The 17,958-nt window shown below is 28.5% G+C and overlaps 1 protein-coding gene and 1 long non-coding RNA gene across 9 annotated transcripts in view; one reads left to right on the top strand and one right to left on the bottom strand.

Annotated features, from left to right (window-relative positions):
- LOC142323033 (uncharacterized) overlaps window positions 1–17,958 on the bottom strand; it is a 57,210-nt gene that overhangs the window by 23,890 nt on the left and 15,362 nt on the right. For 6 of the 8 annotated variants that reach the window (XR_012756005.1, XR_012756006.1, XR_012756003.1 and 3 more), the window contains exon 3: window positions 11,539–11,737. Coding sequence is in view for 3 of the 8 variants with exons in the window: in XM_075362126.1 (XP_075218241.1) it covers window positions 11,539–11,579 (41 nt within the window). In the remaining 5 variants the exon portion in view is untranslated. Of the gene's footprint in view, window positions 1–1,178; window positions 1,327–11,461; window positions 11,738–17,958 lie in introns of those variants that run through there. The other 2 variants (XR_012756007.1, XM_075362128.1) reach the window with 2 other exon arrangements.
- Window positions 1–17,958, top strand: part of LOC142323035 (uncharacterized) — a 32,323-nt gene that overhangs the window by 2,973 nt on the left and 11,392 nt on the right. The gene's annotated exons all lie outside the window — the stretch shown is intronic.

Raw genomic sequence — 17,958 nt, 5'->3', positions numbered from 1 at the left:
ATTTTAAAAGTTAGTTTACCCCTAGTACACGTATACATATAAATTATTTTTTATATTTCAAGCACAAATAACAATTGTGGTTTTATTGTAAGGGAAAATATTATTTTCTACTAAATAGTTGTATTTAAAAATAACATAATTGTGTTTCTATTTTAGTTCAGTTTAATCAAGAGCAATTCAGAAATAATATTATTTTTAAATAATCATACTAATGTTTGGTAAAACTCATCACATTTACAATACGGTAAGCGTTTAATTAAATTGTTTACTTTTACGTATTTTTAACTGATAATTATTTTAAACAAACATAATCTACACTTCTAATCGTTTTTTTTTTTTTTAAGTAGGATTATCGCTTCGCTGATATTTATGGTAGAGTAGTAAAAACTCAGCCTTTCACCTAGAAGATCCAGGATCGAAAATCATTTAGGCATAGTATTTATTTTACAAACTACAAATTTCCAACCCATATTCCCACACACAAACTTCTAACTAACGTAATGATTTAATTATCTTAAAATAAAAAGGTGTCTGTTATAACAAGAACTTTCGTAATCGTTTTATTAGGTTATTAAATTGCCTGAGTGTTTTAATTATATGATAATTAAACTGTAATACGTAGATAATCCACCTTAAAAAATATTTATAAACTTTAGTATTTCTTTTACTTACAGTTGTAATTTATATTTTTATTTTCTCAGAGAATATAAATTTATCCAATATTAAACTTACAATAGATTAAAATTTATTGTTAACCTACGTGAAAGTTACAAACATGATTTTTACGAAACATACGTAGTTAAATAATATTAATAAATAAAATAATAAACTTAAATATTATCTTACCTAAAAACTGTACGATTACAATAAAAATAGATTATCAGTAAATCAAGTAAATATTTACGCACGGATTTAACTTCCTGTTTCAACGGAAATCAGTAGTTGACTGCTAAAACCACATACTAAGCTAATTTGAATTTTTCGAATTTCTTCACTTCAAATGTTTTAATAAAATGATTTTATGAATTATTTATTCTAAGGTATTTAATTTAAATTAAAAAAAAAATAAAATAATTTATAACCAAATTAATTTTATATTTACCAATTTTCATTATATTAATTGATGAAATAATAATATCTTTTCCGTCTTAGAGAACATAAAATACAGCGAGTAAACTCTTAATATCGTCGATCAGTCAAAAACAAAGAAAAGTAATAAAGTTGTTTGTAAAACTTCTAATGTCGTGCCAATTAAGAGACATTTCTCAGTCTCATCAAAATCGGTTACTATTATGCATATCGTTTGTATGGTAACTGAAGAATTTTCTAGAAAGGAAATCCACACAGTTTAGGACATTATTTTAAATTTATGAACATTTGATTTAATTTATTGTATACAACTTTTTTTTTTTAATATATCGGTTTAAAATTAATCATTTCTTTTTTTTTCATTTATAGTTTAATGAAAACTAAATTAAAATTTCAACATGATTTTTAAAAGTACCTTGCTACAATTTATATGATGCACTTTTTTTAGATGAAATCTCGTGTTTTATTGATATTTTTAAATTTAAAATCTATTCTAGTTATTTAATAATCTTCCAGTTTACAAATTTTTTTTATTCAAAATAAGAAGGGTGTTTTAATTTTTTTTTTCTTTGATGTTGATACATCAATATCGCGAAATTTTTTATAAAATTAATTCATCAGTTTTATAAATGAACTAAAATAATTTTATAAAGGTAAAATTTATAAAATGACTAATGTTTTAAATAATTTTATAGGAATGCCTAATTTTTATATTAAATCTATATACATTATTTGTATAAATAGTAAATATAATTTATATGTATTTGTTCTTTGTTGCGCTTCGCTACCATTAGTGGCCTACTGAAAATAAGTACAAATTTCTTAGTACAATGAACATCTCACAGGAACTATCTTAATTTTACTGTTTTATGTATTGAATACTTTAATAATTATTATTACTGAAACAGGAAATGTATTTTAGAAACTGTATTAAAAGAGAAATCTATATTTTCTTTTGAATTTTTTTTTGTCTTCATCATTTGACTGGTTTGATGCAGCTCTCCAAGATTCCCTATCTAGTGCTAGTCATTTCATTTCGGTATACCCTCTACATCCTACATCCCTAACAATTTGTTTTACATATTCCAAACGTGGCCTGCCTACACAATTTTTCCCTTCTACCTGTCCTTCCAATATTAAAGCGACTATTCCAGGATGCCTTAGTATGTGGCCTATAAATTTGTCTCTTCTTTGAACTATATTTTTCCAAACGCTTCTTTCTTCATCTATTTGCCGCAATACCTCTTCATATGTCACTTTATCCACCCGTCTGATTTTTAACATTCTCCTATAGCACCGCATTTTCAAAAGCTTCTAATCTTTTCTTCTCAAATACTCTGATCGTCCAAGTTTCACTTCCATATAAAGCGACGCTCCAAGCATATACTTTCAAAAATCTTTTACTGACATTTAAATTAATTTTTGATAAAAACAAATTATATTTCTTACTGAAGGCTCGTTTAGCTTGTGCTATTCGGCATTTTATATCGCGCCTGCTTCGTCCATCTTTAGTAATTCTACTTCCCAAATAACAAAATTCTTCTACCTCCATAATCTTTTCTCCTCCTATTTTCACATTCAGCGGTCCATCTTTGTTATTTGTACAACATTTCATTACTTTTGTTTTGTTCTTGTTTATTTTCATGCGATAGTTCTTGCGTAGGACTTCATCTATGCCGTTCATTGTTTCTTCTAAATCCTTTTTACTCTCGGCTAGAATTACTATATTGTCAGCAAATCGTAGCATCTTTATCTTTTCACCTTGTACTGTTACTGTTTATTAAAAAAAAAATTATTTAATTATTTTGTTAGATCTTCACTAAAAATCACATCCTATAGAAGTTTATACTTTTTATCTTCTATCTTTGTTCTTTTTATTACAATTCTTTTAAGTTTATAAGTTAATGTAATTAATACTTCAGCACGTATCAACTAATCACCTCGCCAATCGCCGAGGTGGAGTAGTAATATCTTCCCTTTAATCCGAAAGATCCCGGTTTCGTATACCGGTCAGGCTTGAAATTTTAATTCACTTGAAAATGTCAATACCATACTTCCACACACAACCTCCAACCTAATATAATAAATTATTGAATTAAAATAGTAAATTCATTTCTGCGAGTAAGCCAGGTTTTGTACTCGTCGAGTTGAAGTGTTATATATTTTTCAGTTATTATCGTTAAACTTCTTAACTTTCCTCTGTTCAAAAAAGAATTTAGGAATTATTTTTAAAGAAGATTAAATTTTTTGTATTAATTTTATATTTAATCTTTAGGCTTCGGTTACAGCTTGGACAACACTCCATATGTGTAATATCTGTATCAGTTTTACGCATTAAAAAAATAACCATAAATTGAAGATTCTATTATAAATTGCACGCATAATCCTTATAAAAAAAAAAAATAAGTACGTAAATTTAGACTCAATTTGATTCTCACAGAGTTCAATTTTTCTAATGTAGGTTTTGTCTATAATTAAGTTAATTAAAAAACCTAAAAAAGGAAAGAAAAATGATTGGTGTAATTGGAAGTAAGCGGGTTCGATTCTTGGTTTTAAAAATACTTATTTTGATATTACCTATTAAAAAAAGACTGACAAGTTGAAAGTCGCGATTTCGATTCTAGGTTTCAGCACAAAATCACATACTAAATGTAAAAATAAATATTAAGTAACGTTAAAGAATAGACTTGATCTTCCTTCAGAACAGTTTTATTAAAAATACTACGCATTAATGTTAAAAAACAATATTTAAAAAAAATCGTGAGATATGCTGAACGGTCTTGTGTTTGATTTCCGGTTGAGTTCAGTTAGTAATATATATCCGATATCATTATTAAAAAAAGCTTAAGTTGAAGATCCTGGGTTGGACTCTCATAACATAATCACATTTCAAAACACAATCGCATTTTTAATATTTATAAAATACTTAGTTTAGAATCAATTTGGTCTCCATACATTTAAATTTATTTATAAAACCATTAAAAAAACAAAAAAAAACTTATATACTGGAGATATGAGGTTTGATATTATCGGCTTCGACACCAATACGTGTATTTAAAATATAAAATAAATAAATAAAAATGATAAAAAAATAAAAAGTAGAATAAAAATCTCGGAGGGTGTGAAAAAGAAATAAACCGAATGGCTTTACTTTAGACAGTATTAAACATTTGTAAATTATTATTATTGTTAAACGTGCTTTATGCAGCCGCGCGTTCGAGACGGCAGTTGTGTAGTTTAACCTTGAAACAGTTGTACGTCTCATAGCAACTGGAGTAGTAGACAGCGCGTCGGCGAGCAGTTTTGTCTACGATAGCGCAGTATAATTTGTAAAACTATCTCTCAATAAATAAAACGAATATTTATAACCATTTCTTTTTTTTTTTTTAATTTATTTTAATCGTATTAACAACATACAAAGTATATATATATTTGTTCCTTTCCTCGGGCCATCCGTTATGTATTTGCTTCACAAGATGAGATGAAATGATAATTTTGTAGCGTGTAAAAAATGCCATGCCTAACCGGGATTCGAACCCGGGACCTCCGGACAAAAGGCTAAGACACTATCACTCGCGCCACGGAGGCCGACAAACGTCAGTTACTATTCACCCAATTTTATTTAGGTTATGATTTTTAATTTTTCATGTTATGAATTTTGATAATAATGTAAGATAACGTAACCGGAAATCGAACCCAGAATTCTTTACTATACAAAAAGAACGTTAATTCAGATGCAACGTCACTCTGACTGGTTTAACAATACATACGAGTAAGTTAATAAAACATTGTGTGTGTGTGTGTGTGTGAGCGCGCGCGCCCTCCATTATTCTTTAATTACGCAACAGACTTAAAACTTGAAATTTTTTGTACATCACGAATTCATTCTTTTGATTTCATTGAACCAAAAAATGTACGGGAAGAGTATTTTTTTACAAAAAATTTACTGCATTAGAAATTAAATCAATTAACAGTCAACACATAATACGTATTAGAATGGTAACAGGATACAATTTTCTTGTTTTTTTTTTTTTTTTTTTTTTTTTTTTATTACTACCGTTCTGGTTGACAAAACAATGTACACTTCATTTTACTTTACAGATTAAATGTATCACAAAATTGATTTATATCCAAAAGGTTCTGGATCCGAATCCCGTTAATTTTTTACGTACGAAAATATTTATCTACCTCACTGTCATAATTAAAAAAAAAAAATTGATGTGGGACACCACATGACTTCCTTGTATGCCTATTAAATTACATATACACATTTTTTGCTTCATTTGGTATAAACTTATTTCATTTGAAAGTGAAATACGATCTTCTAATTCTTTAATAAATAATTTTTTGATTTTTTTTTCATCATATTATTGAATTATTATTTATTGTAATTTTTTTACAATTACAGGTTAATAAATTAAATTATATTTACACGTTTTTTTTTTAAATGAAAAAGTATGTAATTTTATTTCATAAAAATTCATGATATTTTTTTTCTTTTTGGTTATTACTGAATTATTATTCATAGTAAAAGTTTTTTTTACAATGAGAGTTTAATAAATTAATAAATCAAGATATTTAAATAAAAGAAGTTAAAAAAAGGAGATGAAGTCTGATTCAAACCGATGTGCCTTCTCCTTGTAAAATCCAAATATTTCATTAAACTTTTACTTGGCTATAACTCTGGAACCAATGAAAATAAGTACCATTTATGATATATCGTTGAAAAGCTCTCAATCAGGGCTTATTACTGCAGTTAAGAAATAGTGGGCTTTTTTTGGACACTTTTGGTTCAGTCGATTGCAATAAAAAGGAGGAGTGCACAACTAGATGTTACAACAGTCCTAAATCCAAAATTTCAACATACTACGGTTAATAGTTTTTAAGTAATGCGAGATACATACATAAGTACAGAGGTCACGCCGAAACTGTCAAATGGATTCAGGGATGGTCAAAATGAATATTTTGGTTGAAATCTGAAAAGCGAAATTTTTCGCGATCACAATACTTCCTTTACTTCGTACAAGGAAGTAAAAACTTATAAAGTTAAGTATGATTTTTTAAGTTTTTAATACTATACTACATAAACGACAAATATCAAATAAGTAGTACAACCGTATTGCAAATGGAAAATATAACATCAACTTTGAATATTGTTGGAAATTTATTTATTTTTTTTATATTTATTTTTTTATAAAAAACAGTAAAATGATAATATAATGATTCGTTATTAAATTAAGAAAAAAAATTATAAAAATTTTACCATAAGTAATAAAAAATTTTTTTTATTCATTTCCTTACTGGGGTTAGCTTGTTGGAATATTTATTCTATGAAAATGAATTGAATAAGATATAAGACAAATGCAACGCAGCGATTTATCTGATACCCAACTGTTGCGAGTACACTGGCAAGGCGGGAAAAAATCAAGTTTAAATGGCAACATAGCGTCTGTCAGCTATGACAGACGCTATGTTGCCATTTACTGATGCTAATCAGTAAATGTTAGAACTGTTGTATGAATACAACTCCCTATAAGAATGTCTGTACGTTAACTGAAGCGAACGGGTGTCTTACATAATTTTGAAGTAATTTTCAGTTTAAGTAAACGTTATTATCTCTTTATAAATAATATATTAATTAAATTATTTATTTATTTGTATAATCACACACGCGCGCACAATTTTAATTATATATATTGAAATGTATTACTCTGTATAAATTTATTTTTTTCTCATTCAAATTTGTTATAGCAAAACCTTTTCAATTACAAAAATAAAAACTGATAGAATGTTCTAAATTTTTTTGTATAAACTTCGTTAAAATTTTATTGGTAGCTCCGCTCCTTTATATATATATAATTTAAATAAAAACTACTACCAAAGGCGATAAATTTGAAAAATATAGTCATACAAATTTATTAAAATGTTATATCTTGCTTCCTTTCCAAGCAAAAATTAGTTGCTTTTTTGTGTTATTCCTAAGTATATATTGATTTATAAATAATTAACGACACGAACTGATATCGGTGAACAAATGGTAAATTATCTGGGAGTTGAACCCAGCAGCCTCAGTAATCAGTATATTTTTAATAACGATACCGATACGAATTTTTTTCTTGCTAGTATGCTTCACTCTCGTTACCAGACTTAAAACATGTAAAATTACATGTTTAAAAACTTTCTTTTTACACAGAAATACAATTTGCTTTTTATCACGTACTGTTAAATTTGATATACGATGGACGTATTTTACTTCTCTGGTTAATTAATGGTCAAATAACCCAAAGTATAACCAAATATTTAACTTGTTTCGTTTTATTTGATTTTTTTTATATTGTTTTGCTGCTACTATTTAGAACTATTTGGATACATTATTAAGAGATAATTACTGTAAATTAATTAATTTATTATTATTAAATTTATTAATTTATTTTGTAAAAATAAATGAATTTAATCTCGAGTCTAACATTTTTAACCTGATAAATAATTTGAGTAGTACAAACAAAGAATAAGGCAATTGCAAATTTTTATTTCAGAAATTGTAATAATATTAACGAAAAAATAAAACTTTCTTTAATCATAATATCTCATTAAAAAGTAAACTGGATACATTAACAAGTGGAGGCACTGTAGTATTGAGTAATACTCTACCGACAATTTCCCGCCAATAAGTGCAAGACTGGTTAGATTTGTAACGTTTTTTTGTACAGTCATGTTTTTCTGACGTCATTGCCACGGCAATGACGTCATCGACATACATCAACAACCTCTACTTATAAACAACAAAGCGTCATCAAAAATTACTCCATGTAAAATTTGGTCCGCAAACTGTTTCATTCACGATCAGTTTTTTTTTTTTAACAACAGACCATCCGTTACATGTTGTCTAATATTAAACTGTTTTATTTTTTTTATTTTTATAATTTATTATGTCTTGACAAACTTATAATTACATAAAATATTAAAGAGAATAACTTTTCACTTAAGCTATGAATGTACGTGTTACTATAACAGCCAACCATACACAAAGGAGCTTATAACGAGATTTTCACTTATTTATTTATATCATCTAATTTTTAAGTTTATATTCGTAATCAAACTCAATATACAGCGTGATTCAGGAGGATAAGGCAATACTTTGACAACTCATTCTAGAGGCTAAAAATAAAAAGTTCATATAAACATAGGTCCGAAAACGTTTCGTTAGCAAGTTACCAGGCGCCGGCCAGACAGCGCGGCTAGGAACTTTTATCATCACGCATTACTAAAACAAATATTCATATCTACTTATCTTAAATAATGTATTAATTTGAATTGAACATATTATTATCTAGTTATTTTTTTTCTAATTATGAAATTTTTAGGGTGTAAAAATATTGAGACAGCGCGGCAAGGAAGTATGCTGCTTGTAGGTCAGGATTTTGTCATGCTTCATGCTGAGGTAATTTCGATTTGTTTTGTGTCGCAGTTCTTTCCCCACAAATAAGACTTTTAGCAACTCTCTGGCATTTTTATAACTTAAATGGAAGCAGCTTTTCTCTGTTGTGTTAGGTTTCAGACACTAATTATCAAAGTACATACCAAGCAATCTCAGTTCCTACTTAATCATTATCTCACACAATTCCTGAATATTTTTACACAGAGTTTATTTAAATAATACTAATTGAAAAAAAAAGATTTATTTGTAGCTCGTCCAACGTGTACATATGTAATTAATATATGATCAAAATAATTTTCAATAGCGGCTTCTGAATGATTTTGTAGTAATGTTTTTTAATACTTAATATATTTATCTTAACATTATTTTATGTAATTATATTTAAATAATTAAAATGAACTTAATATATATCTATTTTTTATTTCATAATTTGTTTATATTTATAATTTATCTTATAGTGACATGATCTATAGTGTTTTTTTATACTCCAATCGTAATAAAGACTTATTAATTTTTTATTTGCTTATTTTACCAAATATACTACTTATAACATTTTATTTTACTTTGTAGAAGAGATTCTTCTGATAACACATTTGCATGTTTTTTTATGAATTACTTGAATTTTTTTGAATAAGTGAAATTTTTTTAAACAAAAAATTACTATACTGAAATGAAAGATTTGAATAATTTTTCATTTCAATATTGCCAACATTGACTACATAATACTGTTATTACCATATTTGACAGGCAATCATTTCAAACTTTTCAAAAAAAAGTAGACTAAGGTGTGGTGTGAAAAAAGAAATAATTTTTTCTGTATTTATCAGATTTTTTAATATTGGGTTAACCTGAACACACATTTCATAAGCAGTACGAAGGAGATAATCAATTAGTAACTTTTCTAACAAAAGCTTATGTTTTCTAAAACGTGAAACGATCCAAATGTTTTATGATAAAAGCCAACTGCATTTTAACTTAATTACAAAAACAAAACTGAAATTAATTTACTAAATTATGCCTATTATATTTGTTTCATCTTACATAATGCTGTATATATATATATATATTCTAGTTCTATGGTGCAATTAAAGAAAAGTGTTCATAGGATGTCAACTGGTCATTTTAATACTAGGGTCAATTTCCCATCTAATTATGCCATCAATATAAATAAATATTAAATAGAGTCTCGGAGGTTCAAATGTGATAATTTCATCATTTGACTCTCCTGCAATGTTGATGGCAGGTTTAGGAGATAATTACTTGTAAGCCTTGCCAAAAAACTGTAATTGTTTTTCAATTAAATAATTTTATATATATATACTCATAATTTTTTGAAAGTTCAAATAATTCATTAACATACTGACTAACTGTGCTAATTAAATTTAATATGAAAAGAAATTTAAACCAACAAAACACAGTAAATAGATAAGTTAATATGGTAAGTTTAACTTGTATATATATTTAATGATAGTTAAGTTAAACTTACCATATTAACTTATCTATTTACTGTGTTTTGTTGGTTTAAATTTCTTTTAACTGTATAATATAACTATATACCTAAAATAAATAATTACATATATATATATATATATATATATATACTTATTTACAGGATGTAGTTATACTGTACAGCTACACAATATATATTAAAAAAAAGTATGTTAAGCAGGTCTAATTTTGCATGTCAGGGTTTTTGCAGCTACAAAGATTTCATGGACCTTCTCTAACTTAAATATACAGTTTTAGTACTAAAGCATTCCAAAATCATTAAGGTTAATAAGGATAATTACATAATCTGTTTTTTCCTTATCTCCAGACTGGATTAACTGATTTAGATAAAAATTTAAATTATTTTTTCTTTATATGAGACACTGATACCAATTTATTTTGGACGCAATCGTTTAAACAGGGAGATATGGACCTTATGAATCGTGTATCTGAAAATTTTACTCAGAATAGATAAACGCTTTCATATAATTTAATGTCTCTTTAAGTAAGTACGATATTTTCTGATAATAATTCAAACCCCTCCATAAATAGGAGGCATAAAAAATCTTTTTCTTTTTTGTTTTTTCTGGTCACAGTCACATTTTTATACTAATTCTATGGTTCCATTACATTAGCAATTTACTTTGACTATGTGTTTGAGTAATTTCATTCAGGAGTTCCTCATTTTCGTTTGTTAGAAATGATCAAGGGTGTGTGACAATATTATCAACATGGGTTTAGTATCTTAAAATTTTACTCTGAGTAAAATAATTTTTTACATAATTCTTTACTTGCAGACTAGTGTTGCACTTCTTTTTTTTTTTTCTTAATGGTAGTAGGTAAAGCTCTCGATAATGAGAGTTGTAACTCTTTTCTGAATCACAAAATAATAAAATACTTTTGACTCCTTTCTAATCAGCATTATACAAAAATGAATAGTATCTTCCTCAGTGGCTGGTAAATCCCAAACTTTCACGTCTTACTGACAACATATAGCAAAACCAAATAATACCAAAAGCAAGAAAATACAAGTTTTCAGGTAACAATTCAAAATCACGTTATTGCAATTAAATGGAAAACAATTATTTCTAATGAAATATTAATTTTCCAAGATTATATTATCAATAATAATAAATAATAATGCAGATAAAACCACAATATATAACAAGAAACAGCGTGACTTCCAGGTAACTGACAAGTACTAGGAAAATTATAAACATTAAAATGAATATGTTTGCATATTCAGTAACTGAAGTTATGCAGAATTCCTCAGTGGTTAGGTTATAAAAAATCCAACCATCAAATGTACATTTGACGCTTGAATTTTTACCATTAATATCAAAATGGAAGTCAACTAGTTTTCTACATTTATGGACTTTAAAAGTTAAACAGTTCTGCAGGAAAGGTAGCATATATAATTGTATAAAAAAATTAACATGACTGTAGTAAAATTCAAATAATATAAATACTACAATTACAACTAAAAATAAAAATATAAAAAACAAATTCATTAAAAAACTAACTTTGTATTTAAATTTGAATTCTCTGGGACCCAGCCAGCCATAATTTCTTCATCGTATAAAGCTGAAGAACAGTTATGACATTTTCAGCAAGTAGTCATCAATATTTCTAAAGCAACTGGAGTATTAAGATCTCTTGTGACTTTTGGATACAATTTCTCTGGGAAAAGACATTGCTGTGATGACCATGCTGATGTTTCTCCTACATTACCATGGAAAAAACAACAAATTATTTTACATACCCAGCTAAAAAATGTCATATAATTCAAGTAAATTTATGCAAATGTATAGTTATAGAAAATGAATATTGAATATGTTACAAAAAAAATGCAAAATACTACAAATAATTATGATCAAAAATACTTTAAAATCGTGACTACTAGTTATGATAAAAAGAGTACCAGGTGCAATTTTAGGATTCTGACATTGTATTGGCTATAAATGAACAAAGCTAGGCTTGTTTATGTAAACTTTTTGGAAATTTCTGAATCACCAAGCATGACCATATGAACTTGCTTGCTTACAATTGCAATATGAACCTGTAACTTGAACTGTGTGCAACCAAAGTCTCAAGAAATCAATTATATATATATATATATACACAAAAAGATTCAATAGGTAGGCCAAGGGAAACTTTCAAGTACTGGCTTACAAAAGTACAATGAAAGGACTGAAATATTCTCTATAATTTATTTATATTCATATCTAAATTAGTCAATGCTATAAATTATCTGTCTACTGTCATGATGATGCACCATCCTAACTGTCTACCAACTCTCACCAGCACATTAAAAGTTCTTCACCTGCAGTCTGCAAATGGATGCTAACCCCAGTACTCCTATTTAATTTTTTTAAAGCATATTTTACAACCAGTAAAGACAAGTTTTCAGTAAAGTGGAATAAAATAAAATAACATGAATGAGGCAGCCCCCGCCGCTACAAACCTAAATCAAAAAAACTATAACTTCATTCAACATAAAAAAGATAATTAAATATAAGTTAAAAAAATACAAGCATCATGTTTCTGACAAACATGATTATACTTCAGTCTTTTTGTTTATTATTATGTAACAGATTTAGGGCCAAATGGTTTGTCAATCTAAACTGTGTTAACCTGTCTTATCTAGTACAATAGGTGTACAAGAAAATTTTGGTGAATATCTGTGCTTGTTGCAAAACAATAATGTAGCAAACCTCTTTGTTATTTGAATCAGCAATGTATCTCTCAACTTTGTTTTAAAACAATGTTTATTGTCAAGATTAATGTTGCTGGCAGTTCTTACAACTGTATCTAAATCCTTTAATCCAAAAGAGTTTTAAAATTATTCTATTTACATTATTATTATTTAATAAAATTTCTGAATTCCTAGTATCCAACCCATCTTTTTGCACTTAAAATTTAACTTGGTTTCTTTTTATTTAAATATGGATTTTCCTAATTATGTAATAAAAATAACAAAATGTGTTTATTAGGATAATTTGAAACATATTGGTTTTTAGTTACCGACTAGCAACCTAATGGTCATTAATATTAAGACTCAAGAATCAGAAAAAAATGGTTTTCTACTAAACAATGATATAACGCTATAGGAAATATCCCATCTCATGAATTTCAAATTTATTGTCATACCTACAGTTATCATAAACAGTGTTTGTTCTGAATCATGAAAATGAAGAACAACAAATTTTCCGCAATAATATTTGTTATCAATCTATTTAATAAACTAACAATACTATGATTTAAAATCAAAAAATTACTGGCATAAAAAAGATTGATTTTATAAATTTCCAAAGGACATTCTTTAAAACCACCAATTTTCAAAAGTTTCACAATTCAGTAGTTTATATTACATGATATCAAAGTGAGACAAAATTCACTTGAAAAAGTTAATGACTTTTCCTGAAAGGAGAAACTTTTACACCAGTTAAGTATTTAATCAAAAACATTTATAAAACTACCTACATTACTACTCAACAAAAAATTTACCTACCTTTCAAACACTATAAACTTCAAGAACAAGGCCGGTTATAAAGAGTGTTTTGTTTGATATATTTACCTGCACTGTTGGAATGCTTTTATAAATTTTAAAACCACAATTTGAAATTCCTTTCCCTGTAGATTCATACAATATGGTACATCCCCAGAAGGAGAAAGGCTATTAGTATAACTGTTAGCTATAAGTAGGGAGCAACCTAAGTGATCAGACAGATTCAGTGTATCTAAGGTATGATGGGATAATGCTTCAGTACTTAAAAAAAGAAAAACATTTTACTATACACATAGATAACCTACAATACTTTTCCATGTGGTTATTACTCGCATTAAAACTTAATGTACCGTTGCACCAGCTTTTACAAACCCTTGTTGAAGATCTCTACTCTCAGGCTACCTTGACATTTGAGATCTGTTATATCTGTCAAACCTCAATCATGAGGTCGTAACAAGTTTTAAATGGTCAAATAATGTCACTAGGTGCCAAATATACGTTTCCTCCTATCTCCTTTGTGAACCGCTGAATAAAGTCTGAGTTACATGCAGCACAGAACTGCAAATTTCATGCAGAATAACATCTTTCATTATGCTGTTAGTTTTGGAATGATTTCCAAAGCTCCTTCAATATTTCACAATAACCTTCTTATCTTGTGTAATTACAGGTTCCATGTATTGACAGCAAAATTGCAGTCACTACACTAATCGGTTCGATAGTGCCTCCTTGAGGTTCTTTGTTTTGATTGCGAGATAGATGAAATATGCATTCACTTTTTGTATTTTTCCTTTGTCAATGTATTAAATGAATTTGAGCCATCTCCAATCCTCAGTCACAAGTTTCTTGAGATGTTCATCACCCTGTTAGTAGTTAGGGAATGTGAAAATACCGACTATGCTTTGAGTTTTATGAACTTACTCAATTGTTTTGACATCCACCTTGCACAGACCTACAGAAACCCAACTTGTCTGTCATGATCTGACAGTTCTTTTCAAAATTTTTTTGAAGTTCAGAAATTATTAGACAACAACTAATTCTTTTATCAGTATTTTTAATGAGTTAAATTATGACAGACTGTTTTTTTCTCCTTGTATGAGATGCACAAAGATGCATCTCTAACGATCTTTCTCTAACAATTTCACCTGTTCGAGCCCTTGAAATCGTTCCTGGGAGGCCAACATTTCAACAGCAATTATGAGGTGAAACAGTCAGTCCTATTTTGGTTTTTGAAGTAACAACAAATCTTTCTACACTGCGGGTATCCATGCACTAGTGAAACGCTGGGATAAATGTAGCAGCAAATTACAATGAGAAATAAAAAAATTTTTTACTATCATAAGTGATAGTTACTACACATTTATTACAAATTAATAATCCCAGATCGACCTGAACGCTCCTAGTATTTTACATTATATTTGTTATAAAATCAGGTTATTTAATAAAAATATTTTTATCTAGTTTAAACATTTAAAACTGTATCATAAGAATATAAAATAATTATAACTGAATCAAAACAGATTAAGAAGAAGTTAAATTTTTTATATTTTTAGAATATTCAAATTGAAGCTATGTAACTACATTAAAGAACACATACAATGTCAATCTTTTAATACTCCAGAATTTTAAGAACTTAAATAAATCCTTAGGGGTTATTTAAATAATGTGCAAATCTAAATAAACCCTAAAGTTATTGGTTAATTTTAAATTATTCTAAATCTTGAAAGGAAAACAATGGAGACGTTAAAAAGTCCAAATTAAACAGAAATATTTCAATATCAACACTATCTGATCAAGTGTTTGTATTAATATATTTGAATAATGTCTACTGAGGAATGACTTGGCAACTCTAATGATTGTTTTTAACAAATAAAAAAAAGTTACATTTTCTCTACAATAGTTTTATAATTTTTCTAAATATAAATAAACACAAAAAAAGTTAACACTGGAAAAAATAAAATAAAGCTTACTTAAAAAAAGGAAGTTAACAGTACAATCAGCATGCTAGATATAATTCTTTTACAATGATATCCTCAAAATTTCTTACATAAGAATATAAACAGAAGAGTAAATAGGAGAACACTGAGCCTCATTTTGACACACATTCTTCTCTCTCTATCATAGGTGACTTGCTCTATCGTGAAAAATATGAAATTTGGAAAAATAATGATAAAGGAAAGGAAAAACAGAAAAGGAAATAAAAGTGCATGAAAAATAATTAACTAAAAAATAAATAAATAAAAACAAAATATTATGCACACTACGTATTGCAAATGATTAATTTATTATTATTATTACTATTATGCTTTTACGGCCAACATGGGACCACTTAGTCAATTTTAGTTGGATCTTTTCTGAGAAAAGCGTGTTATTTTACTCTTTCGAGCTGCCCAGTATTTCTTCATCCGTTCAGATCTTGCTTTCTTTTCTTCATCCGTAAACACCCTCTTCGTTGTATTTTGTCGTTTGTCTGTCTTTTGTTTAAATCTAATGCTTTTATCTTTTAGCTTTGTAATTTTTCCAGTTTTATTCTGTAGGTCGGTCAGGGAAATTCCCAATTCTTTCATATCTTCTCTAATTTCTTTGATCCATTCTACTTCTAGCTTTTGGAACCAGAGCTTTTCAATGATATTTCTTGACGGTCTTGTTTCCGGTGTCCTTATGAGATGACCGAAGAAAGAGATTCTTTTTTTCTGCATAGTATCAGTAACAGGCTCTATTTCTCGATACACCACCTCATTTGGCACAATCCACCATCGGCCGTCTTTTTGGTGTTTTTTATCGATACACGTTCTGACAATTCTCCTCTCTATTTTCAGAATTTTTTCAATTCGGTTTTTCCGAGTGATTTTGAAAAGGGTCTCGCTTCCGTAGGTGACTTCTGGCTGTACTACAGTTTTATAATGTTTAAGTTTTGTTTTAGCAGAAAGGCATTTTTTGTTATATGTTGACCGAGTTAATTTTTGGGATTTAATCATTTTATTTGTCCTGTTTTGCCATGTCACTTTTTCATTTAAATTATAAGTTATTATTTCCCCTAGATATTTAAATTGTTTTACTATTTTAAATTTCTGATCGTTTACCGTAATGCGCTCTATTACCAGAGGATCTATGGCCATCAGTTCAGTTTTTTCGAAAGAGATATGAAGCCCTATCTTTTGTGCTACGTTTTGAAGGCTCATGATTTGTGTTTTGGCTTCTTGAATATTATTTGCTAAAAGAGCGAGTTCATCTGCAAATCCTAGGCAATTTAGTGCGATGGAATTTTTCTTAGTACCCATTTTTATATTTTTGGGATTTATTTCATACCATTTTCTCATGACAAATTCGAGGGCGCAGTTAAAAAGGAGTGGTGAGAGGCCGTCTCCTTGCCTCAATCCAGTTTTTATGTAGAAGGGTTGAGAGAGTTCACCTCTGAATTTCACTCTGGACTGGGTATCGGTTAAAGTTAATTTTATCATGTTTACGAGTTTAGGGTGAAGGCCCAGGTTTCTCAGAATATTCAGCATGGATGGTCGGTGTATACAATCATAGGCCCTTTTAAAGTCGACGAAGGTGATTATTAGTTGTTTTTTCCGTCTTTTATATAAGTCCATCATAAATAAGTTTTAGGGATATTATTTGCTCCGGGCAACCTCTCCATGGCCTAAATCCCCCTTGGTATTCCCCAAGTTCCAGTTCAAGTTGGTCTTTGCATCGGTTGTATATGATTCTCGACAGGATTTTGTATGTGCAATCCAGGAGAGATATGCCTCTGTAGTTTTCAGGATTAGTTTTATCCCCTTTTTTATGTAATGGATGGATGAAGGCTGTGGTCCAGTGTTCTGGAAGTTTTTCTTCGTTCCATATTTTCACGAGGCATAGATGTAGGGAAGTTTTGACTGAATAAACTGATGAGTGTTTCCAGAGTTCTGCGAAAAGCTGGTCTTCTCCGCTTGCTTTGTAGTTTTTTATTTCATTTAAGGCTGCGAGAACTTCTTGAATTGTTGGCGGGTTGATATTTACTGGTGAAGTTTTAACTGGAGTTTCAGTGTCAATCTCAAAAAGCTCTGGGGGGTCGTCACAGTTGAGGAGTCTATTGAAGGTTTCTGCCAAAATTTCAGCATTTTCTTTATTGGTGTGGGCCATATTTCCTTTTTTTCCTCTCAGCATAAGGGTGGGTGGTTCATATCTTTGAAGAGTCAACCAAAAATTTTATAATAGTCTCGGAAATTAGTTTTCTTGGAACTATCTTCTATTTGCTGAATCAAGTTTTTTTGGGCTTGTCGTTTGGTTCCTCTTATAATTTTCTGAGTTATTTTCCTTTGTTTGGTGAATTCATGGTTAGATTCTTCAGTTTTCTGGGTTTGGTGGTTGATCCAAGCCCGGTGTCGGTCTTTGACTGCTTTGTCACATTCTTCATTCCACCATTGGTGTTTTTTTCTTGGGTTTATAGGGG

The sequence above is a fragment of the Lycorma delicatula genome, chromosome 4 (genome assembly GCF_047948215.1).
Source record: "Lycorma delicatula isolate Av1 chromosome 4, ASM4794821v1, whole genome shotgun sequence".
Lineage (NCBI taxonomy): Eukaryota > Metazoa > Arthropoda > Insecta > Hemiptera > Fulgoridae > Lycorma > Lycorma delicatula.
This window is presented reverse-complemented; position numbering and strand designations above follow the sequence as displayed.